The following is a 25,774-nucleotide window of genomic DNA, read 5'->3' as shown; positions in this document are numbered from 1 at the left end:
GTCTTCGCAGTAAGATAATTCCTTGAATTGTGGAATTGATGTTACATTTGGAATTTCAACCGAAGCAAATGGAGTTTCATTCATCGCAGATTGACACAATGGGGATCACGAAATGACTGGTATTCTCGTCTAAGAATTTCTCTACACATCGAAAGGGAAGCTGACATTTAACAAGTAACAAAACTTTCTAACTTTTAATATAAATCGCAAATTCCAAGGCCTTCTTTCTCGTAATTATATAAACTGGTGGTGCTCAAATAGACAATGATATTAAATGGATAAACGTGTTTAAAAAATTTACTTCTGCGTAATAATTAAAATTATGCAATGTTTTGAAAAATTGAATAAAATATTTAATACTGCTAGATATTTATTATTATAATTTTTAAAATATCTTGGGAAAAGGAATTGGCAAGGAATATTTTACATTGATAGACTTCTTCATTTAATTTTAACCATGTCATATTTTGTATCATTACAGAAATAATTATGAAATGAGTCTTAATTTGAGTACCACTGATATAAGAATTATTTCTTAAATAATTAAATAAATATTACAACAAATAATGTGATTTTTCAAATATTAGTAAAATAATTTTCAAAAAATTACATTTTATTTTAATAATAAAATTTCGACGATTGTGAAGATATTTTATCTTCTCACTTAATTATAACTTTATTTTAAATTTAATTTAAGACTTAATTATAAAAAGAATTTAATATAAAAAAATATAAAATTATAACATATAGCTTTTTTGATGCAGCTTTTTTTACTTTTGAAAAAATTTGTTTTATAATTTATATTTGAAAAGAAAATTAATAGTCCTAAGGTATATATCAAACATATGTGAATGTTTTTTGTGATATGTGTGTTTTCTCGATAAAGAAACATTTTTCTTTTTTGAACGAGAGAATCGATTGTCAAGGCATAAGCGATGGAAATCGCTATAATGATGAGATTTTCTCTACGTTCAAAAGATTCTATTTGATATATCTATCCGACTAAAATTGTCATTATATCGATAAAAGCTTGCCCTTTAACGTTCTTAATTGACATATAAATCATATACACTTAAATGTGTATATGTATGAACGATCGAAAGTCGCAATTAAAAATTTTGCATAAAGAGAGAACGTGTTCTATGAATTATAATTGTTAATTCTCGCTAATATATTTAAAATTAAATTCGAGAAAAATTAAAATAAAATTATCGAACTTACTTTGTACAACATTCAAATTTTTCGTGTATGCTTACAACTATTTTAATTAAATTACAACAACAATTTCAACTAAATTTTACACATATCAAATTTAGATTTATATTTCCACTTTGATAATAGAATATATCGCTAAAGGCAAAAAATTCTATCATTAAAAAATATACTTTTTATCGCAAATTTTATACTTCGTGTACGGAAAACTTTTTTAGAGCAAATAAAAATAACCGCTGAATTCAAGTTCATAAATATATACTATGAGTTTAAAATAGCACGCAAATATTCCTTTGACAATCCTAAAATTAATTAGGTTTTTTCGATATTAAACATTATTATCTATTTTATCGACAACTTAATAAATAATTACGAAAGTAATTAAACGGAAAAAGAGAATGTTTTCTCATATTCAACGTATTTAAATCTTCTTTATTGTGCACTTTAGAAATTATTAAATGTCATTATATAACTAATTTTTTGTATACGATTTTTCTCAGCCATACATCCCGCAGATATATTAATATATTTTACATATAACGTAAAAATGTTTGTTCGAAGAATCTATGTTTGATGTTAAATTAAATTTTAAAAAATATACGATATATAACAGTTTCGTATTACAACGATGTAGCATAATGAAACTTTCAACGTGATAAAAATGACTTTATGTCGCTATAGGCAAATAACAGCATACAGTTTATTATTTATCCTCATTAATTTTTCATCATAAAAAAATCATCCTGCGAAAGAGAGAATTTATAACTACCTTTTTTTTAAAATATAATATTTTTAATATTTAAATATAATATTTTTAATATTTAAATATAATATTTTTAATATGTGTGTATAAGAGATATATTTCTTTATATAAAAAATGTGCAAGCAATTTTATGCATATTTTTAAAACGTAAGTAAAAGAGGACAACATAATTGATTTCTAAACAGATTTTATTGTGTCAAATCACAAATGTATAGAAAAACGCGATAGCATTACAAAATTCTCTATAAAGGAACATCAATCTCTGTGTTCTTAAAACGTAGGTAATAAAATTTTATTTTAAAATGCTATTAAGCCATTATTTACCACAGGGAATGCCATACATTCCATTGTGAGCAATGAATTTTATTTAGGCTCTCCAGAGGCTTTTGCCAGCGAGCACATTATTTGTTTCATTTTTTGATCAAAATGTTTCCAATACACCGCCAAACAATTTTTCTTTGCCTAATTTTGTAAACTAATTGCAGTTTTATTGTACCTTGAAACATTATATATATATATATATGTATGTATATTATATATACATATATAAATATGTGTACATGTATATAAATTAATATCACAAATTAATTATATATAATAGTTATATTAACACTACACAATAATATATATTATCATAGTATTAATATAATATTTCTTGTGTTATAATATCAATGTATTTGTAATTTTTTTTTATTAATAATTAGAAAAAGTGAGAATTCTTTTCCTCTGCAAATATAAAATTTTTAATAACACTCTTATATAATTCAGGAGCACGTACAAGAAATCTAAAAAATCTATGAAAGGACGGATTTGCAACTTATTTGGATCTTATCCGTTTTTTACAACCGATCGTACAATTGGCAAGTAATTACCGGTGTATATAATTTTAACCCTGTAAACGATCTGATTGAGTTATTCCGTAGCTATCGTGAATTAATGTATTAACATCTGTCACTAACAGCTACTAATAACTATAATAATTGTGCCTACTTAAATGATATTCTACGTCATAAGACTATCACAGATGCGTTCTAAAAGCCTGTATGATTTTTATTTGCGCAGTAAATCGATTAGTATTTATTAAAAAAAATTTCTTTACAAATCGCTAGTAAATATACCCTGCACGAATCGATAATTGTTGTATTGGTCTAATCCATCGTCGATCATGGATCGAAATCATATTGTCTATTCAGTACGCGAGAATGTCGAAGAAGTCTTCTGCTAAGATATTTAAAAATATCTTATCAAAATTTTTAGTCGCATTTAGTGCATTACAAAGAATTATTCGTCTATTTTATTATCTCCTTTTGATAATGAGATTATAAATAAATCTTCCTTTCAATTTTATTCAACTGTAATCGTTTTCGTTCGCTACAACTATCGTCGGAATTCATCGTGAAAACTTTTCTCCGTGTCTACCATTTTGCTGTCGAGAAATAAGTCCATTTTACTCAAAATTTCCAGAAGATCGAGTTTTCCATCTAAATTCATATCCGATAAGGTAATCAAGTGCTGGGCTTCTTGAATTGCATGTCTGGGATTTCGTGGATCGATGTACATCTAGGAAAACAAACATTCAGTTTATCTTAAATCTTTTTACTCTTTGATATATTCATATATTTTATATTATATATGTATATTTCTGGTGTAATAAAGACATTTACAAAAATAATTGTACAAGTTCTACAATTTTTGAGCGTTTCTTCGTTAAAGTAATATTATATGCTTTTAATATGCTGTCTATTGATTTGCATAATTGCCGAGTTGTAGAATCTCCTGATCTTTATTTATTAAAATTCTATTGTGTACTCACCAATAGTTCGGTTCGATCGGCTTTCCCATTTTTATTCTTGTCAATCAGATGTCGAAACTCCTTGCGCCTGTCTTCGCTGCCTCCTATCGACTGCTGTCGATCCTCGCGTAAATCTAGGCCGACTCCTTCCGATGGCAAATCCGAGAATTCGTCCTCCGTTAATTGTTCATCACCATCTCGATCTAACGCATTGATAAATTGCAATAAAATTTTTTATTTTTAGTCAAATATCTAAACTAATTAATGTTTTTGTTTTTCAATTAATTTCATATCATACTGTCATGATAAATTAATAATAAGAAGATAGATCAGCTATCTGCTTTTAAGTCATTTTTCTCGAGAATTAAATCCCGTATGAAAATATTTTATTTCCTGGTTTTTTAAAATTTATTTTTAGACGAGAAACTTCTTGATTATAATTATATTTTATTCATAAAAATAGTTATACTAATAAGGATGAAGAGAGAGAGAGAGAGAAAGAGTAGCAATAGGTAGGATGCTTATATATAATTACGAATCGAAAGGTGAAATTTACCGAATTTTTCGAAGAGGTCTTCCACCATTTGGAGGAGAGCTCTGTGGCTGCTTTCGGGATGAGTAAAAGCCAAAAATTCGTCCAGACCCAATCTATCAGGATCGTTTCTAGCAGCCTCTGCCCATCGCGCTCTATCTCTCATTATGCTCTCCTTCAGTGTTCGCGACATCTCGCTGTGTTTTTTATCATGGGAATTTATATAGGTCTCAGAGAAACCATGAGTTCTCAGAAAATAAGCATGATATTCTTCCCACGAGACTTCGCCTGCAATAAAGATGAAAAATACAGTTAACGATAATAATTTATATCATCATAAATACTTCTGTAATTTTCAATCCTCTTGCGGTTGCAAGATAATGACGCTGGTTTGAATTAAGTAGCTTTATCTTGTTCAAGTGGTTTTCAATCTCTTTAGCAAACTTTAGTGTATTGTAACAAAATTTTTTCTAAAATACTTTAGAAGTTTAATTTTTGAAGATATCGATCATTTACTAATTATTCCTATATATTTTTATAAAGAAAAAAATAGGATTAATTAATTAAAATAAATATCAAATACAATTAATATTCGGTACCATCTCTAAGATTAGTGTCGATGGCGGTGAACAATCCAACATTTTCTCGCATAGCGCGCGTGATATGCTCGGTGATTTTCGCGTGAATCCACTTCGCCAATTCCTGTATATCCAGCAATTGATTCTCATCAGTATCCGCTTTACGGAATATGTCTTCTAAGAGGTTTCTCGGATTTTCGCGATTTTCCGCCTCCACGATCTCTCGTACTCTTCCCTCGTCGTTTCCGCGATCGATTCCCGTGTCCTTGTAACCCATCAAGTTCATTTTATCAACCGTGACGGTCTGCAATTGGAGGAACAGGTTGTCCATCACAGAACCCTCTTTGTCCTTGTCACTTGGGGTTGATAGACTCTTTAGAGGCACGCTTTTGTTGTACTTGATAAATAGAAGTGAGATGTAGATTACGAGCGGTACCAGGACAGTCCAACGCAGGAATCGTAGACAAGTTAACTCCTGCTTGCAGGTCATTCTTCGTATCTTTTGAAAAGAGAAATCACTCTTTTTACGATATATTAGAAATGCAAAAAATATACAAATTGACATAGGATATAAATATGAAAAAAATATAGATCAATAGGATATTCTGTCAGATATTTAAATAAAATGCTATCTAATTTTAAAAACAAAATATTTAAGTAGAAAAATATGAGGAATGCAATATGTGTGTAAGCATTTACAAATTATTTCCTTTACTCTCAAATTATAAAATTTACAAATATTTTATTTTTATTAACAAAATTACGAAATCATTTTTAACATACGTATACAATAATGAACAATATAAAAATGTGTACTATATGTATATATTGTTTAGTTTCTCTTATTTTTCTGTTTACAATAACGCGACAATCAATTTTCAAATTGCATCCTTTTATTTCTCAACACAAGTGAGTTTAAACTTTGAAAACTGTACATATAAATAAAATAGCAAATATATACATATGTACACAGAGAGAATTTTCAATTAGAATTTACTCTGGGAATCGTAGGACTATATACTATTAGAAGAATTTTATAAAAGAGTTTCTCTGATTAATACTTATCACAATAAAAATATAAATATCTACCACAATAAGATATAAATATTTTAAAATAAATAGTAGTAAATATTAATCAGAGAAACTCTTATAAAATTCTTCCATACTGTCCTACGATTCCCATGATTGTCAGGGTAAATTCTAAGAGAAAATTCTCTCTGTGCATATATACACACTGCCACTGCAAATAAAATATCGTGCAAAATAAGCCATAGTAGCATAAATTTATGAATAAATTAAGAGACAAAAATTGCACAATAGCAAGGAGCGTTTTTAATGCCGAATGAAATGCATTTCCATAAAGTGTCTTCGATTTTGCTTTTACTCACAAGGTGAGACAGATACATCGCGACCGCGTAACATGTACACCGATGACCCGAACCGCTTTCTAATTCTCTCTTTCTTCTCTCGTCAATCTCGAATAACCAGAGTTTCCAATCCTCTTCGACTCCATGCAACAGGATCGACTTATCGCCTGTCTGTTACTCCTACATAATCCAACGCATAACATTCTTCGATCATAGACGACAAGCGGACGATTCACTCCTCGACACGTGACATACAATGCAAATCCTCATAATTTCGCGGTAAAATCTAATTTAAAATCAACACACCCGCACAGTTGAAGAGTACGAATATATTTTCGATAAGCTCAATCAGATTCCTTAATCCAAAGTCCCTAAAGACGAGAGGTTTACGTCGCAACTTGCACTGATTCGATGAACAAGCGCGACCGAATCGATCGTTCGCGCGTAAAATTTAAAGGTGATTTGACAACTGTCAATGAGCGAAATAGTCAATCTGTCAACGAACTGTCAGTCTATGTGCTCTTTACGTGTTCTTCGTCATTCGAGCGCAGATAGGCAACTTCGACTAGGAGAGACAGCCGCACGTTGCCAGACAGGCCGCACGCTCACCGCGTATTGATCCACTTTCACTGTCCCTCTCTCTTCCTTCCGACAATAACAAACGGTGTTAACGTACGCTCATCTTACGTACTTTAACGGGGTGATACTTTGGCTAAGTTGGTATCAAGTACACACTAAGCTTCGGCATATATAGGTGTCCAATCGGTGTTTTTTTTTTAATTATGACACAAGAATTTTAATCTACATACGATTCTAGTTAAACTATAATTATTTTTATTCTGTTTAAATATGGGAGAGATTCCGGATTGATTATAAGATTATTACAATTAAATTATAGTTCCGTGAAATATTTTTTTTAGTTACTGAAAAGTTGAAAGAAGGATTAATTATTTATTGAAGTTGTTTTGTTTGTAAGAAAATATTTTAATGTAATTGGATTTGACAGATCGATTCTAGTTTTAACAAAAACAATTTGTTTTTTTAAGAAAGAAAGCGATTATTTGAAAAACTTGGGGTTGAAGTTTGAAAAGAGGCCATTTGAACGCATGTAACCATGTTACAGTTACGCCATGTTGGAAAAGTTTTCGCATTCAAAATCAAGTATATTGTTGAAAACTTTTTGTTTTCGAAAGAAATTTGTCACGTATAACAAAATTACATTTGTTATGTTTTCTTTATATTTATTGTTTCATATATATTTACAAATAAGTATAATAATATTTTATAATATTTATAATTGTATAGAGTAACCGCGAAATCTGCGTTGTCTCTTTAATAAAATATAGATAAAATAAGTAATAAAAATACTCTGAGATAATTAAATATCTTTAATGCGCGCTGAAAGAGGAGATCCTCCTCATTTCTATAAAATATAAAAATTTCATAAAGCAAGGCAATGTGTGTAAGGTACAGAACAATTGAATATAATTCTAGAAAGTCCCGGCCATTTTTTGAACAAGAAAATTAAACTTAAATAATCTTTTTTTGGCTAAAACGTTCGTAATATTTAATAATAAATAATAAATTTAAATAAGACACGAATCAAAATTTATGCGGTGTTTTTGATAAAATTTCAAATCCCTATTTTTTACACCGTCTTTAAAGTGAATACGCGGCATACGCAATTAACAAAAATTCTTCAGCTTCGAATGTACATTAGCACAACCATTTTATCCACAACACATAACAAACAAAAAATTGCTCTGACCGAGTTTGTGTAATAGAAAGATCCGCGTGATCTCTTATTATTTAATCATAAATTACACTTAAAATATAAAATTATATAGTAACTGTTCTGCTAAAAAGTGCAGTTTTAACTTAAAATTATAACTAGTACTTCGAGTATAATTTTAAATTAAGCATGATAATGCTACGAAAAGATCATGTGTAATAAAGTGATCGTGTACCTAATGAAGTAGTGATCAATCGCATTCTTTCTGATCAATTGCATCTAATTTCTCCTTAGCTCCTTATCCATTTTCCAGCTTCTTTATTATTGCATTAAATAAATAATTTCAGTTTTATTTGATTGTTTAGCGAGAATGATTCATTTACTTTTTAAATAATTATTATTATATTATAAAAATGTGTGTGTAAAGATAAATATATGGAAGAATGTTAGCTTTGCATGAAAAATCCAATTCTAAAAATATTTTAATAATATAGATGCAAAATTTTTTAAATTTATATTTTATACAAATTTAATAGTGAAAAATTCAAGTTTTTATAGGATAAATTCTTCATCATCTCCTCTGTTACATATTACGTGTAATTGTTTGAAATAAATTTCGTAGAGTAATATGATGTAATAATATTTATATCTACTATATTATTTATTAGTCACTTATTTAGTTTATTTCATGGAAATAAATTAAATAATAGCAATATAAATAAAATAGAATAAACAAATTTTAAAATTTTGACGTAAAAAAAATTAATTAGAATTAATTCAATTAATTCAATTAATTGTAGAAATTCGGGATTATATTCCCAACAATTTCACGATTAAAAAGTAGAGTATTTCTTGTATAATTATAAAAAAAATCTAATTTTGTGTTTCCTTGACTGGCAATATTTGGCAAATTTACAAAAACCAGCTTTTTCTAATCCAAATTCAGACAATCCACAAGTCTAAAAAAAAAAACAAATTAGGATAATCAGAACTCTTCCTCGTCTTTACACTTGTCAAACTTCTGTTCTCAGAATGAATTTTTTCTGAAAAAAAGCTCGCTAAACTAGATTTTGACTATTCTTGTACTATATCGATTTCTATTTTCCGGTTGCATGATATCGTCTTCTTCAGACTTTCGGACTCTTGCAAACGTCCGCTTGTTGATGCTTCTCGTCTTCTAACTCGAGGCTAAGATTGGCGATACCCTGGACATTTGTAGTGATGCGAGGTTTCGTTTGTATACGGAACATAGCTGCGATTGGCGGACTGAGGTAATCCTGGTCCACGTCGGTAGGATTCTGCGCGCCGGTCGCAAAACTCACTATCAGACCCACCAACATGGTCAAAGTACAACCGATCGCACTATACCATAGGTAGCTGGTCTGCCATTTAATAGTTATTAAACATTAATTTTTAATAAATATATTTTACGAAAAATAGATTAATAATTAAGATTCGAACATCTCTGCAATCAGCTGTTTGATTAACTTGATGTCTGAATTTTAATTTAAACGTTAATTTATTTTTGACGTATGAGAAAAATTGAGAGATATATTGGAAACAATTAAACGTTTTCGGACAAACCTCACCTTGTATATAGACGAAGCTTCGTCGTTGTTCTCGGATTGATTAAGGATAATTGTGGTTTCGTTTATGCAAGGGCAGCCCGCAATTGAGATGGGTTTGCTATCTAATTGGATCTGTCCGTTTAGAGCGGCAACTTGGGCGCCTAATCCGATCCATAGCACGACTACTAGACTTGTGATAGCACCTACTATTGCTCCTTTAGCATTAGCCCATGGCACAAACATGCCTAATGAGAATAATCCCAAAGTCACTCCTCCCACCATGCCATTGAAAGATAGTGCAACCTAAGAATAAGTGATCTTTTAGTGAATAACACACAAGTTAAGGCACGGTATTCAGATAAAAGTAGTAAAAAAAAATAAATAAAGTATCGCAAATTATTAATTTCAATCTACGAACAAGTAGCAGAGTAAAATTTAGAACCTACCTGCAAAACTCCACCGAGCCGTTCTACGACAAAGACCAACGCAAAACTGAGAGCTCCGAAAAATATGCTAATCCATCTGGCGTAAACCGCGCCTCTACTTGCCGGCATATCCATATTAAAGAGTCCACGGAAGACATCCTCGCAGGTAATCGCCGCTAAAGAGTTCAGAGCGCTTGCTACGGTGCTGCAATAATTTCAGGAGTTATTTCCAAGTTAATTTAATAAATTCAGATAAAATTTCATCGAGAGAAGGAGAGATTAATAAATTGTCGAGTGTATCTCTCTCGTTGAAAGGAAAATTTTCAGGATTATTTATCAGTCATCGTACCCAAGAGACGCGGCGAAGATACCAGCTACGAAGAATCCGGGCATTCCGCGAAGGCTCCCCAAAAAATTCATCACGTACAGCGGTAGTATTTGATCCTGATCGCTTATATATCCGGCGGTTAAAGGATCACAGTCTTTGTAAGTGCTGTACAGTACCATTCCAGTCAGGAAATTGACGCTATAAATTACGATCATGCCAAACGAAGACACCCACAGCGCTCTGTAACGCGCCAATTACATAATTACATAATTGGATAATTATATAAATCCGTAAGTATTGCGAATAAAATAAAATGAGGCAATAATAAATATTATAAGATCGAGATTTAAAATAATAAATCAATCAATCGGCCTTAAAGTTCCTGCGAGGTGTTATTATCTTTTTGACAGACACTTACATCCTTACTTGAGAGATGCTCTCGACGCTGAGATACTTTTGTATGGACGCTTGATTGCTACAGAACATGGTGGCCCAGTAGAAAGTACCTCCAACGACAACACTCCAGAAGCTATGTCGCACTGTAGGCCTGGGATCCATGTTGAAGAATTCTATCCTATCGGATTTTACATTATCCTGCCAAATAAGCGCAATTCCGCCAGCCCATGACAATCCGTAACCCAAGATAAGGAACAACGAGCCGATGAGAACAGCGGCTTGGAAAGTATCGGCCATTATTACAGCTTTCATACCTCCCTATTGTAATAATAAATTAATCACTTTCGTATTGTATGTATATATATATATATATATTCTAATTATTGTATATTACATAAAAATATATTAATAATATTATAATAATTATACATCTGTGCGCAATTACGTAAAGAGAATATAATTTCCTATCTTGCTTCTAATAAAATATAGATGAAAAAAATTATATAATTGTGTTATATTACATACGATAAAAAATTATATACTCTCTTTGCGCAATATATAATTATTGCATTCTTAATTATTACAATATTATTAAATCTTTGTTAATTATTTAATCATGTAGCAGCAAACCTGCGAAGCATAAAAAATGCAGACTACGTAGACTAGAGTGACGGCTATGTAAGTATTTAGGCCCGTAACTGTAAATGAAAGAATATCATTTTAATCATACTATCTTGATTATTAAAAGTCAATATTATTAGAGGATATTTCTATAAGCTATGGCAAACATTTATTCATATTTTAGAGAAATTATATTATAATGAAGTCAATAATGGAAACAGAGTTTTTGAAAGTTTTTAATACGTTTAAACAAAAAGTTGTTCTGCAATCGTTTTTTAGCGATTTAGCTTCTGGAGCAGACAGTGTCAGAAACTTTTAATGTGCATTATTTTGCGCCATGAAAAGCACCCGTGTTAAACTTTATAATTTTCACAATTATTTCTAGCTTTTCTATTTACTGACTGAACTGTGCAGTCTAATTATTATTATAGTGTGGCTTCAAATTAATTAACGTTAACGAAATTGAAGAAGCGACTTGATCATGGTTTTAAAAACAAGAAAAAAAATAATTACGTATTATAACTAATTTGTGACTGTTTCGATGCATATTGAATTATGCTATCTGTTACAATAGATTTAGAATCTAACGCAAATTATCATAAGATACAATTTCAGTCATCACTCACCGTGACTTAATGCTAATGCAGGCGCATATACAGCCACTGATGTATATAACACCATTTGCAGCATGTACAATCCACTCGCGAGCAATCGGCAACGCTTGTCGAAGCGAAGATGCAGATATTCGTAGCTCGAAGTCAACCTTAATTTCATGAACACCGGTAGATACAAACTAGAGGTGATCGGTACCACGAGTATGAAAGAGAGGCAAGTCATCCAGAATTGAGTACCCTGAATAGAAAAGTAACAACAGATCATTTCCTCTTTTTTCTTTAATTTTGCAGAAAAATATCCATGAAATTCCGGATGATGGCCGCACCTGTCCGTACATTTCCGCGGGATTTCCTAGAAGCTCGATGGCCGTGATGAAGCTAGCGGCCAGCGACATCGCCGTGGGAACCGTGCCCATGGTGGAGCCGCCCAGCAGGAAGTCCTGGCTGGTCTCCTGCCTCTTGGCGAAGAAGCCGTAGAAAGTGCCGATCAGACACGAGATCAGCAGCATTGTGCCCAACACCGTGTAATCTGCCCATGAGAAATAATGGAGCAAAGTGGGATGCTCCTCTTGACACAACTCCTCGTTGCTTTTCACGCCGTGTCGCTGCTCCGCGGACGAGGCCGACAGGAAGAGGAACAGGATGAAGAGATGCCGCCGCATTTTCGCAGATATCTAAAAGTAAGTCATCAAATGTTCTCAAAAAGATTCTTTAATTTTAAAAAGAGATTTCAACATTTTTATAAATGACATTCTGCCAAATTGTGTCATTAAGGTAAATTTTATATTAATTAAAAATGCATGGTAATAAAAATTATTTAATGTAAGAGTATTAATATCAAGCGCATATAGCAAGTTCTGGAAAATTGTTCAACATTATGATAAAGCGATATGCTTTAACGATCCTTGCATAAATTGATTTATGTGACACTGTCTCTCAATTGATTCTTTCAATTTAACATTAATCATCTTGAATTCTATGAATTTTATCTAACGTATCGAAGATATATCGTGTCATTACATAACATTATTAATATAGTTTCGATCAAAACATCAATTAACCCAATTAAAGTATCAATGTAATGTTAATTAATGATACAAACAATTATTATATCGTCAAAGCATACAAGTAAAAAATTATAAATTTCTATAAAGACAAATATAAAATTACATCATTCTATGAATTAATACAATGAAGGTTGAGAAGATAGATTGATGAAAATGAATTCCTGTCAAAGAAAATGTAGGTATCAATTGTTCAATGATTATTAATCGTTGCATAAACAAGTCAGCAATAAAATGTAACGTATTAATCGACCTTTTCTAGTTCATATTCAGTTTCAATTATTTAACAATCTGCGCATTATAGTAGACAATACACGATGACATAACTATTGACAGTATCATTACTACTATTTCTATATGCTTCGGTTGTTATTAAGATATATGTTCAAGCCGGCTAGACCATTAATTCTCTGATTAGAACCGGTTAGTTCGACATGAAACTGCATTTTAATAAACCTAAATGACAGTAAAAAACATACATAATTTTTTAGTAGAATTCATATAATGTTTTTCGCAATCTTAATTACGATAATAATATTTCGTTACTTAATAACAATATTTGGTTATAATATCGATGAAATATGTACATATATATTATCAGTATTATTATTTTTTTAGAGAAGAATAATTATGAAGTATATAACAGTGTTAAAAAAATTTAAATTAAAAGATTTCAGATTTAAAGGACATTATACATTTTACATTAATCATAGAAATCGAAAATCAACTTCTATTTGATAACATATTAAATTTTTTAATTACATTAATAGAATTTTAATAAAACAGTAATTCAATCCTTGATATTTAATTGTTTATTTAGTTACTGCAATAAAACGAAAAATTTGATAGATTATGCAAAAAATTTGATTATTTCAAATATTTTTTATTATCCATAATCTATGTAGGGTAAGTGATTAAGATTTGAGTAAACAATAAGTGATCACATTTTTATTAAAGTATGTTTATTATTGTATATTCAAATTTAAATTAAGTGGAATAGATATATTGTGATACTTATAGAAAAAATACATCTATTATATAGTATTTATCTCGAAACCAATAATATCGATAATATTCGTGTGGCTCGAATAAAAATAAGACAATTATTTCAGTAAAAAATAAATAAGCAGTATTTAGATGAGAGTTATTAATTATATTAATAATAGGACATTAAATAATATTAATAATAGGAGTATATATTAATAATAGGACATTAAATAAACTATAAAAATGCAAAAAATAAATCATATTTTACAGAAATCAAATATAACTTAAATAAAAATATTTTCATTGTGCAGAGTAATTCGGTTACATCAGAAAGAATTAAATGAGAAAGTAATAAATCCCTGATTTGAAAGTTTACGTATTTGCAATTTGCGAAAACAAATTTTTCTTCGATTTATTTTTAAAGCATATTAAGAAGGTCATTTTAAATCTTACCTCTCTTAATCGCTTCTTTCAAGACGTGGGACGAATCACCCAATTTTCAAAAAAATATATAAAAAACGCGAAGATTCTAACGACTAATTACGGTTTAATCGCGAGTGCGAATCGATAGGAACGTGCGAAATTGCAGTTGAATGATTTTGCTCGTTTTCCTAACGTAACGCATATATGATCGGCTAAATAAATTCGATCGAATCCTCGCTTTCGCGAGAATCTGTGCTCGTCCCTCGTTTGAAAGGATATGCGATTTTTTTCCTGCGACTGCAAATCGCAGGATCTTGGAAGAATCTTCGCGCGCTTTTGACTTCAACTTCTTCTTTCTCTCGCCCCTTTTAAGCATCCGCAGCTTCCGCGGAGAGAAAATCGACGGATTAAACGGAGAACGGAATCGAGACTGATCGTTTTAATTGTCACGTGTGCGCCTTTATACGAACCATCATCCCCCTACTACTAACGTAAGACTGGTTTCAGTATGAAACTCGCCAAAAATAACAATTGTCTTGTCCTTCCGTCATCGCATCGATAAATTCCATAATTGATCATACCTAACTCACATGGTTATTTATACACGATTTTGCAATTCTGCGTATTTGTAACTATACCTACATATTTGTATTATTAATATCTATCTAAATTTGTATTTACTTCGCATGTTTTCTTCATTCCTTTAACCATAGCCTGATAATTTAGCAATTATGCAATTTATTATACATGACTTAAAAATATAATGTTTACAAATTCAAAAGTTAATTTTAATTGATGAAATTTAATGATTTTGCAATCGTATTGCATATTGAATTTATTTTAAGATAAAAGATAGTTCATTAATTTGATATTGGTATGTCAAATATATGGAAATAAAAAATTTTTATGTTGTATAATTAATTATTAAATACATCAATGATAAAAATTGTGCTATCATACTTTATGATCTTGTTCAAATTTTTATAACATATTATTGCATTGAACATATAATGAGAAAATAGTTAAACTCATACAAAATCATATAAGCGTGACTACACATTGTTAAATAGCGGATACACTTATCAAAAAATATGTACTTATATAACGTAGACGAATTTTTGTTCAGCTGAATATCTGATAAAAAGAATCCATTCCCATATGATTTATTGCACGGAAATACAAAAGACATAAAAAGGAAAAGAATGAATTATGTTCACACACAAAATTATAGTTATGAATATAGAAAAAGTATTTTTAAAAAATTGAAACAATAGTATAGATAACTTTAGATTCGCGTATAAAATTAAATAGTTTTCTCTTTCTTTAATTTTTTATTTTCTTTTTTCCTTGTCTCTTCCTCTTTTTCCCTCTAGTTTTTTGGGGAGTATTACTATTAATATCATATTTTTAGTTGAAAAATACAATCTCTTCCTTAAACAAAACATCCCGTTAATTTCCGCATGATATCACTCGGTCGATTATCAGTCACCCGCCTAATAGTCCTCGATATAAGTTGACACAGGAAGCCAATGTCGTGTATAACTCTTAATAATGTCATATAAACTCGCAACGCGAAAATCACGCCAAGAAATCCGGCTAAGTCCACATTTAACCGGTTACAGTTTACAGAATGATAAAACAAACCAGGTAGACGGGGATTTCTAACAGATTTGTAATATTATGCATCGACGTCAATCGAAATTGAAATTGCATAAACCATACAACTAATTGAGGTCGTTATCTCGAATTTATGACGACAGCAAACGATCTTTGGAATATGGTAAAGCATTATTACTGTGACATATTATACATATGAATATTTATCATTGTTTATTTTTTGTAAAACATAAAACTAAATTTTTTCTTCAATCAAAATAAAATTATTTTACTTTAAAGAAATACGCACGTTATAAGAAATCATTTTATAATCACATGCGTATTTCTTTAAGATAAAATAATTTTATTTTGATTGAAGAAAGAATTTAGAGTTTTGTGTTTTACAAAAAATTCGTGTTCTTACATGGTAAACATCATCATATTTTTTTCGAATCTTTTTTTATTATTATTATTAAAATCTGTGTTTTGTAAAAAGAATGCACAATTATTATATTTCGTAAAATATAAAATTATTCGCGCATCTCATTTGTAAATGTAAATTCTTTCTTCAATCAAAATTTAATTATTTTGTATTAAAAAATTACGCGCACGTAATTAGAAAAAATCATCGATTATTCTTATATGGTAAACATCATATTTTTTCGGGTCTTTTTTTTTTTATTAAAATCTGTGTTTTGTGCAAAGAATGCACAATTTCTGGAACGTCCTTTCTATCCACAACACATACAGAGCGTGTGCAGATTTAACTAGATAATTCCGATTAAAATCGACGAAGAGCAGTAAGCGGTTTTATTCATCGATGCATTTCTATCTGCGAATAACTATGTCACAATTCCTTGGATATGACTAACGCAAATTGCAATAGATTGCAATATTAATTGCCTGATTATTTACTGTTGAATTATTCACACATGTTGTTGCAAATTTCTCAAATTTTATTAAGTATCAAATTCGTTCGAGGAGTATTAAAATGAGAGTTTGATATTTGCTAAGAATTTGCACATTGGAAAGAAACAAAATTCAATAAACTTTTATTAAATCGCCTCTAAAGAGATACTGCATTTGTTAATTAATTGAAAAATTTGTTTTAACGCGATAAAAATGACATTTGTTTTTCAACTTCAATTACTACTCACCACTCGTGAAATTTTAATCATAGATGATTCCTAGATGCGTCGTCAAAATCGTAGAATTATTTATGAAGAAACCAATTATTAAACAGAAGCTGAAATTGATGTGATGAATAAATGAATCATGTTACAAAGTACTTGTGATTTTAATTCGACTTTAAGATTGACACATCACATTAAAGAAAACGTGTATATTATTGCACTATGAACAAACTATTGTTAATCTCATATCACTTTTAAATATGATTATTTTATACAGAGTAATGACTTTATTCCTCGAAATTAGAACCGAATGTGTTGTACACACTTATTCCGTTGTCATCGAAAGTCAAAGACAATCTGACATGTTTGTCAAAAGCAATACAATGAAAGCACACGAATGAAGAAAGTGAGAATTGACGGAGAAAGTCCTTACTTATACATATAAACATCAAACATATAAATTACAAAATAAATTACATTAATTAAAATGTTTCGTTACTTAAAAATCGTGTATAGATGTATTGATTGTTTATATATATATATATATATATATATATATATATATATAGAGAGAGAGAGAGAGAGAGAGAGAGAGAGAGAGAAAATAATTTTTTTCGATCATTTTTAGATAAAATTTAGATAACATTTAGATATTAAAATAACATTTAAACATTACGTTATTTTTATTTTATACAGATTACTTCAATAATTAATAATTACTTAAATAAAAATTCAAATTCGAGAAATAACTTTCCTTAATTTATTAATTTTATAAAACAGTAAATGAGCATGTAGAACTAGATTATTCCACATGTTGATTTTTTCTTCTAAATCAAATATAAAATTGTAATAAAAAAATTACAAAATATTAAATTAAAGGAATAACACAGAAGTACACATGTCATCGTCAAGGGATAGTCATCAGAGATACAAAGTGACACGGGCCTTGTATAATTCCACTGATTACTTAATTGATCATTAATGAATGACCCAGCCACCCCGTCGAAGAGGAGCCAGATATTAGACGCTTTCAGTGGAAAAATAATTAAAAGGACCCACGAAGAGAGCTTCGAGAGATCTTAACGATACGGCGGAGTTGCATAAATTGAAACTGGTTTCAACTGGCCGTCGTTGGTTCAATCTGGCATGTCAATCCAAACGAACCATAAGCTTTTGCGTGGCCGCCACCTTGGTTTCTTCCTCTTCGCTATCCCATCTTTTTTTCTTTAATATAACTCCGGGTTTCTTTTTTCTGTCATCACTTGAACATACTGGAGAGCATCTAAAGAGAAACCGATGGTTACATATCATAGGCAATAAAGCCGCCTCTTGAAGAAATTCAGTTCCTCAAAGCACTTGATAAACAAAGGTTTTTTTCCATTTAAATGTTTCAGAATTATCGTATCGTCGATTTATTGTTTTAAAGCTATGGATTTTATGACGAAACTAGAATAATAAATTTAATTAATACTATCAAATATTCCGAGATCCCTACTTACGCAAAATATAATATCAAAAGTAAATTTTTTAAAAAATTTGTAATTATATTAATTAATCATTTTAATATAATTAAATAAGCTCTCTTGATTAATTGTTAAAAGTTGAATTATAAAATAACATAAGAGTAATTAATAAATTAATACATTTTTCACATAATAATTATACGATACATAAAATATTGTTTACATTTTTATTCGATTTAATTAAAGAAATAAAATGACACGCTTACAGTTCGAGACATGATATATAGTACTATTGTTTATACAATAATAACAAAACGATTTTATTTTTAACAAAAATAATTAACATTTATTGAATCAAATACTGCACTTTTGATACATATTACTATGTATACATATGACTGATATATGTATATGATTGTTTTGTTAATTCTTTAAGTACAATCTCTAAAGATATATATTTTTCTAAACTTTTACAATATATATCAACAAACATGGTACACTGTATAACGACACTGATAGATGTCTTATCTGTAGAAATCTTTAGAGAATAGAATTTTACAAGTGTTAATTTATCTGTTTTTCAAAATTTTTGCAACATTATGGTTGATTCAATGCCTTAAATATTAATAGCAATAAAATATATATAAATAAATACAACTGTCACAATTATTTAATAACAATGCCTTAATTCTATCACAAATACATAAATTCTTGTTGAACATTTTCAACAATTACACTTAAATATGTATTTTTTTCATTTTTTTTCTTCCAGGAATTTTCTTATTACAACCGCTATTGGTATTATATGTTATAAAAAAGAAGCCTTTCTCTTTATTATTTAGCAATATCAAAAAAAAGATCTCCTAAGAGTTTTCCTTCAAATACATCTATGAATATCATATATGTAAAAGGAACCAAGCTATATGATTCGTGCACACGCAAAAATATGTATTACTACAAAATTTCAGCATAATGCATGCAAACTGTATTTTATATGAAAATATATTATATTGTCTGTATGAATATTTGATTCATAGACGGTAAAAATTGGCAGTTAAACGCAGCATGGAAGACTTTTGTCGCAATATAATACACACAAAATCGTCTAGTATTTTTTATATAAAAAGTTGTTTAAAAAATAATATTTAATATGAATATGTACATGTACATTCTCTCACAATGAATTATCTATCATAGATAAGATTTACTCTTTCTAAAAAATCCAGTTTCCAAAATAATAATATTATTGTCCTGGATGTAATGCAAAATCATTTCATTTCTGTGTTCCCATTTTTTCATTTCTATGTTGTTTTCTCGTACTTTTCAAATATGGAATGTTTAATGCCTATTCATCTTTTTAGATTATAAATTGTTAAAGTTTTGTACAAATTTTATCGGCACTGTTACTCTTGTGGATCATATTGCTAAAAGAATACTTTCTTTCTAACGTATAATTTGCTACATCATTGATCTCTACATCGTTACGTCGCCTATAACATATACGTCGTGCTATTACGGGAAAGAATAAATTAGGATCTAATTTGTTATTTTGATTTTTGATAAATAAACGAGATAGGCCACTGATAATTAAACCAAGGATAAATGTTATCAAAAATCCAAGGGGAGCATACCACATATATGAAATACGATATAAATAAAAGTACGAACTGTCGCCGGTGCTTCTGAAAAAAAATACGATAGCTCTTTAGATGCCGACATTTTACGTAGACAGATTTAGCGATTATTCAGCAAATTACTCACTTGTTTGCCAAGTTTTGTACAATGGATACTGTTGCATTCGTAAGAGTATTGTTCATATCACAGCCGTTAATAGTTGTTGATAATGTAGGTGGCATCGGGCGTGGTTGACCGAAAGCGATCCAAAATAAAAACGAAAGCGCCGTGAGAGCACTAATTATCGTACCGCCTTCTGTTGCCGATTCGGTGCCCATGCCAAGCGTAAAAACGCCCAATAATGGACCACCGACTACTCCAAAAATGGTTAAACCAGCCTATAAAAAGACATTCTATTAATGACAAGTTTAAACACATTTACATAAATAAATTAAACTTATTGCCTTGATTTATTTAGATTTTTTAAAACAATTTTAATTTTTTGTTTCACTTACTTGAAGGACTCCACCCAATAATTGCGCAAAAAATGCTAAAGCAATGGATAAAATGCCAAATATAAAAGAAAGTATTTTAGCAATGGAAGTTGACTTTGAGGGAGAGAATTCACGCCCTGTACACATTCTGTAAGCAGGTTTCATGTAATCCTCTAACGTTACTGCTGCCAAAGAATTTAATGCTGCAGAAATTGTGCTGAGCCCTGCGCTAAAGATACCTAGAAATATAAGAATTCAAAATTAATATTGTAAATATATTTATATTATCCTAAAATTATACATTTAAAAACTATAAATTATATAAAATTATAATTTAGATATACTCTTAAATGACCTTTTTATTATCATTTTTGTTTCTGTAATTAATTTCTACAAGAGTTTTTTTAGATATTGAACTAGAGTACTCAATATGAAAATATATTATCAGAATATATTAGAATTATAGAATTACCTGCGATAAAGAGACCTGGCAAACCAGGTATATGGGACATCGTATCCATGACATATAGTGGCATAAGCATGTCAGGCGAAGAAATCCTTTTCTGGAGAGATGGATCACAGTTGTGATATTTACTGTATATTGACAATCCTGAGAAACAAGTTGTGATCGAAAGAATTGATAAAATAGGCCAAGACAACCACAAGGCTTGTTGTGAAGCCTGTAAATTCCTAGAATAAAATTTGTCCAGTATAATTAAAAAAATTTTTTTTAAATAAATTAATAAATAAGATGATAAAAAATGTTTGAGAAAATAAACAAGATAAAAAGATAACAAAATAAAAAAGATAAAGATTTACTCTATTATGTTATAATCTCACATATGCAATGAACTATAAAATTTTAATATAATTATTAATGCAGTTTGTTACTTAAATCACATATTAGAGAACTTACTTCACAGTTAATGTACGTTGTATTTGTACTTGATTTACTCCATAAATCGATAAAAATGTACATAAACCACCTATGATAAGAGACCACCAGGTATGTCTTACTGTTGGATCCACAGAAATACTACAACAAAAGTATGCATAGATGTGATAAAATGTTAGAATAATAAGTTCGTACAATTAATAAAGGGGCTAATAGAATACCTATCAAACTCGATTCGTTGTCCTTGCTTTGCTATCTCCCATATCTGTTCCAAACCTCCTGCTTCATTCGCAGCTATACCAATAATAACAAAGACAGCAGCAAACATGAGTAAAGCTTGAAATACATCAGTTATTAGCACAGCCTTAATGCCACCTATACTCGAATAAAAGGCGCAAACGAGACCAATAATAATAATACTGGCAGTCTTAGAAATTCCGGTTGTTGCTTCCAAAGCTAAAGAAGGAGCATAAAGTACCACTCCTGAGTACAGAAGCAGTTGAATCCAATAAACAAAACTAGCCATCATCCTAGTTTTTACTCCAAAACGTTTTTCTAAGTACTAAAATAAGTTATATTTTCAAATGTGTATCATTGATAATTATCGCAGCTGTGGTAATATTTATTAAATTTCCCAGGACTTACCTCATAGGCGCTGGTTGCTTGCAATTTGAAGAACACTGGTAAGAATCCATAGCACACAATTGGAGTGCCTATTAAATATGATATGTTTATTACAACAAATTGTGTTCCATATGTGTAATTCTCAGCAGATACGCCAAGCAAGGTGATGGCCGACATGAAAGAAACCACTAAAGCAATGGCAACAGGTACAATTCCCATCGATCGACTTGCAATAAAGTACTCCTGTAAAACATATCACTATAATGTAACGTAACATTGAAGAAAATAAATTTATTTTTAAAAAAACGTTCTTCAAAAAGAAAGAAGCGATATTCAATAATTACATACCTCCATAGTTTTTTGACGTCCTCCGCTGAATCTGTAATAAATACCAATTCCAATGCTTATGCACAGCATAGCTGCTGTAACAAGATAGTCGGCCCATCCTAAAGTTTTTAATTCTGCCATAATCTATAAATTATAAAATTATAATTAATATAATACATAATTTAAAAAGAAAAGAACATAACTTTTCTCCTTTCTTTTTGTTCAATTATTTGTATGAAACAAATGATATATATTATTAAATAAAAATTTATAAAATAAAAACAGAATCTTAATGTTAAAGTCTGTTTGTGGAATTATTTACAGTGTTTTGCAAAATGTAAATTATATCTAAAATTGGTACAAGCAGTGAATAGATATTTTTATTTTAACACACATTGCATATAATATTTTTCAATTTATATCCAAACTAAAATAATAAAAATTAAATGCTTCATTCAAGAGAAACATGTTTTAGCACTGAAAATTCAGATAATGGAAAAAAAATATACATTTTTATCTCGTTGCTTTTAAATATAATTCAAAATCTTGCGTCAATCTCAAAACAATACTGCTAAACCGGCTCGCAAAACAATACACTTTATCAGATTTACTGTTATCCAATCGTGACAAATTATCTCTTGTTTAATTATTGACTTTATCAATTGACATGCGAATTACCCCGCGGCAATCTAGCAAACGGTACTGCGATATATTCTTCTTTTTTCTCGTAACGTAGATAAAAGAAGAAACATAGCACATAGTAACCTACTTTACAAATAAACTTGTCGGTAATAATTTTACTAAATTACGAGTTCGTTATATACATACGCCTAAAACGTCGTACGCCGGAATCTATTTTTATGTGTCGCTCGTAAAGTCGATGACGCAACTCCGCATTTTTCTCTAATTGTATTTGATAACATAAAACGACGAGGGAATACAAATATCTCGCACTCGTCAGTTGCTTCTCGCGTTTATCCACCTCACCATGTCAATTGCAAAAATAATTACGTAAAACTGTCAATGATCGAGTGGATGCACCGATGCACCACGTGGGTTAAGCAACGCGGCCATGCCGGAGAATCACCAAGTGTCGAATTTGGAATGTTTTGCATATATAATTAGCGAAAAGATAGTCAGTCACCTCGACGGAAATCCGAGCCAAGCTGTATCCGACTGTCAATGAGCGATTATTGAAGTGAACTTAAAAAGAAAGAACCCTTTCTCGAATCAGTCCTCGCGCACACTCCGCATGATGGTTCGATCGCTTCTACTCCGAAGCGTGAACTCGCTCTTGACACAAGTCATGTGACGCAATACGCTTACGGTATATATGGCGGGAGAGGAAGGGATATGCTAATCGCACACTGACGTATATTAAAACATTATCGAATTTTTCACGTTCCTTCAAGAAATGAGATATATTTGTTCGCACGTTTCGAGATCATCGAACTCACACATGTTACTGACCTTTTAAATATTGAATAAAATTTAATTTTTTTAATATAAAATATTTTTATAATTTTAATTTTTTAATTTTCATATAGTTATAACGTTTGTTATATAATTAAATCATCACAGAAGAATTTGCATTAGATAGATAATATAAGATTTTTTAAATATATGTGTGTGTATTTTGTCTTGCAAAAAAGAGAACATTTTTTTATTCTGACATAATAAATTAATTATTCTGACATAATAAACTGCGTTAATGTAATATAAATATATAGAGTTATTTAAATAAAAAAATCTTCTAAACAACAAATTTAAAAGGTGCAAGAATATCTGTGGTATTTCTAATAAGAGAATTTCTTCATTTGGATGAGAATCAGGAATTTAATATAAATATTACTGATGTATGAGAATTCCATTCAATGGAATGATGGCCTGATCATTTATTTTTAGCGATAAATGTATATATATATATATATATATATATATATATATATTCAATAATCGGAAATCCCCAGAGATTATAAATCATAATATTTATTTTTTTTAACTACCTTATTAATTCTTTCCATAATAATAAATTATGGTTCAAAAAAGTGTATTATATAAACAATAAATTATATATAATTCGTCATGCAAAATAACATATTGATATAGATATAGCATTAATAAAAGGAAATTATTATAATTGTTTCGATTTATCAAATAGCAAAAGATATATTCTGATAAACCCAGTATTTTTGTAACAACAATTACATATATTTTTTCGACAAGATTTTAACATCAAATGGAATAATGTACAGAGAATTTAAAATTAGCTTCATTTTTTAAAACTATTTTTAATATAAAAAAATTATTTAGTTACGCCTTTGCACTAATGCTAATTATATAGTATCATTACCACAGATTTTGTATTATAGATGCAATTCGAAACGGAATCTTCTCTGCATATAATTAACGCGACTGTGTTTATATGAACCATTGGTGTGACGTTGTTATATGCTCATTATGAAATTGCCATTAATTATTAACACGGGTAAGATAAAAGAGAGATGCTATAAACACCGCAGAGTTGGCAGAAAACATTTTTTTTCATTTTAAACAAAAAAAAATATAGATTTTTTTATTTAAAACATTTTTTTGTTTTATACGTGTTTTTAAGTAAAGTAAAAAAACATGTTTTAAACAAAAAACAGTGACCATTGTTTTAAACAAGTTTTAAACAAATGCTTTAAAACATACCAACCCTGATATAAACACGAAGTTTAAGAGAGATTATAATAATGATTTAGATTATAAATAGATGCAAATGATAAATTATCAAGATATTCCATTATTAAAGATATAACAATATGCATCTAAAAAAGATAATCTGCATAATCAATTCACGAGCGAGGTGATACATGGAAAGGTCACGAAAGTCTGCTGCGTTAAATTAATTAATTATGTATACAGAGAAAGCCGCAAATGTTATTGAAAAACACGTGAATACGGAGTGTATAATGAACGCGGTTTAAAATTTATTTCATTAATGTTTTTATCATATTATATTATTTCCAAGATTATCCAATAATATACGCATATATTTTTTTCGAGTATTATTTTACAATAAATTGCACAACAGTAAACACAGAAAAAAGTATATTTAATAATAATAATTCATACACTTTATTAAAATTATTAATAATAATTTAATAATAATAAAAAGTGTTCGAAAAGTCGAAGAGGTTAGCGGCGATAAATGTCTCGGAAATGTTCGAAAAATCATTTCTGA

The 25,774-nt window shown here is 29.5% G+C and overlaps 4 protein-coding genes across 7 annotated transcripts in view; 1 reads left to right on the top strand and 3 right to left on the bottom strand.

The window, feature by feature from the left end:
- Pdfr (Pigment-dispersing factor receptor) overlaps window positions 1-12,142 on the top strand; it is a 30,897-nt gene extending 18,755 nt beyond the window's left edge. The window contains 2 exon segments of the mRNA XM_085489790.1: window positions 1-10,587; window positions 10,708-12,142. Of these exon segments, the coding sequence (XP_085345916.1) occupies window positions 1-116 (116 nt within the window). The 3' untranslated portion in view covers window positions 117-10,587; window positions 10,708-12,142.
- On the bottom strand, window positions 1,497-6,883 carry myd (stromal cell derived factor mayday). Its single transcript, XM_029323135.2, has 5 exons — window positions 6,266-6,883; window positions 4,899-5,376; window positions 4,324-4,587; window positions 3,789-3,970; window positions 1,497-3,535 (listed from the first exon to the last, which is right to left on the bottom strand). Exons 1-5 carry the CDS (start codon window positions 6,281-6,283, stop codon window positions 3,353-3,355), a joined length of 1,125 nt encoding a protein of 374 aa, XP_029178968.2. The 5' UTR covers window positions 6,284-6,883; the 3' UTR covers window positions 1,497-3,352.
- On the bottom strand, window positions 7,439-17,487 carry LOC146719662 (sodium-coupled monocarboxylate transporter 1). 2 transcript variants are annotated; one of them, XM_085489785.1, is made up of 9 exons: window positions 17,156-17,487; window positions 12,255-12,602; window positions 11,941-12,166; window positions 11,324-11,391; window positions 10,716-11,011; window positions 10,319-10,537; window positions 9,991-10,174; window positions 9,566-9,847; window positions 7,439-9,358 (listed from the first exon to the last, which is right to left on the bottom strand). In XM_085489785.1, the coding sequence occupies exons 1-9, from the start codon at window positions 17,174-17,176 to the stop codon at window positions 9,104-9,106; spliced, it is 1,899 nt and encodes a 632-aa protein (XP_085345911.1). In that variant the 5' UTR covers window positions 17,177-17,487; the 3' UTR covers window positions 7,439-9,103. The 2 variants fall into 2 exon arrangements, with proteins under 2 accessions (XP_085345911.1, XP_085345912.1); XM_085489786.1 differs by lacking the exon at window positions 17,156-17,487 and adding an exon at window positions 14,433-14,844.
- Window positions 17,488-18,912: 1,425 nt separating this feature from the next.
- LOC114946402 (putative sodium-dependent multivitamin transporter) lies at window positions 18,913-23,863 on the bottom strand. Of its 3 annotated transcripts, none has more exons than XM_085489787.1 (9): window positions 23,693-23,863; window positions 22,570-22,692; window positions 22,243-22,464; window positions 21,819-22,159; window positions 21,619-21,738; window positions 21,175-21,392; window positions 20,724-20,941; window positions 20,356-20,606; window positions 18,913-20,276 (listed from the first exon to the last, which is right to left on the bottom strand). In XM_085489787.1, exons 2-9 carry the CDS (start codon window positions 22,687-22,689, stop codon window positions 19,967-19,969), a joined length of 1,800 nt encoding a protein of 599 aa, XP_085345913.1. In that variant the 5' UTR covers window positions 22,690-22,692; window positions 23,693-23,863; the 3' UTR covers window positions 18,913-19,966. The 3 variants fall into 3 exon arrangements, with proteins under 3 accessions (XP_085345913.1, XP_085345914.1, XP_085345915.1); XM_085489788.1 differs by lacking the exon at window positions 23,693-23,863 and adding an exon at window positions 23,377-23,666; XM_085489789.1 differs by lacking the exon at window positions 23,693-23,863 and adding an exon at window positions 23,058-23,321.
- Between the last annotated feature and the right edge of the window lie 1,911 nt (window positions 23,864-25,774).

The sequence above is a fragment of the Nylanderia fulva genome, unplaced genomic scaffold, assembly GCF_048542155.1.
Source record: "Nylanderia fulva isolate GAGA-0341 unplaced genomic scaffold, ASM4854215v1 Scaffold9, whole genome shotgun sequence".
In the NCBI taxonomy this organism is placed as follows: Eukaryota; Metazoa; Arthropoda; class Insecta; order Hymenoptera; family Formicidae; genus Nylanderia; species Nylanderia fulva.
Note: the sequence above shows the minus strand (reverse complement) of the source record. Positions and strands in the feature narration are given on the sequence as shown.

What these genes read in the sequence shown, in the direction of transcription:
- LOC146719662 (XM_085489785.1), bottom strand. Translation starts at nt 17,176, where the DNA reads ATGATTAAAATTTCACGAGTG. An exon ending in TGATTAAAATTTCACGAGTG is followed by an intron (nt 12,603 to 17,155) that starts GTGAGTAGTAAT and finishes ACTTACTTTTAG; the next exon opens with ATATCTGCGAAAATGCGGCG. An exon ending in ATCTTCGCCGCGTCTCTTGG is followed by an intron (nt 10,175 to 10,318) that starts GTACGATGACTG and finishes AAATTATTGCAG; the next exon opens with CACCGTAGCAAGCGCTCTGA.
- LOC114946402 (XM_085489787.1), bottom strand. Translation starts at nt 22,689, where the DNA reads ATGGCAGAATTAAAAACTTTAGGATGGGCCGACTATCTTGTTACAGCA. An exon ending in CAACGTACATTAACTGTGAA is followed by an intron (nt 21,393 to 21,618) that starts GTAAGTTCTCTA and finishes ATTTTATTCTAG; the next exon opens with GAATTTACAGGCTTCACAAC. An exon ending in GCCAGGTCTCTTTATCGCAG is followed by an intron (nt 20,942 to 21,174) that starts GTAATTCTATAA and finishes TTATATTTCTAG; the next exon opens with GTATCTTTAGCGCAGGGCTC.
- myd (XM_029323135.2), bottom strand. An exon ending in CGACACTAATCTTAGAGATG is followed by an intron (nt 4,588 to 4,898) that starts GTACCGAATATT and finishes TCTTTATTGCAG; the next exon opens with GCGAAGTCTCGTGGGAAGAA. An exon ending in CCGATCGAACCGAACTATTG is followed by an intron (nt 3,536 to 3,788) that starts GTGAGTACACAA and finishes TTGTTTTCCTAG; the next exon opens with ATGTACATCGATCCACGAAA.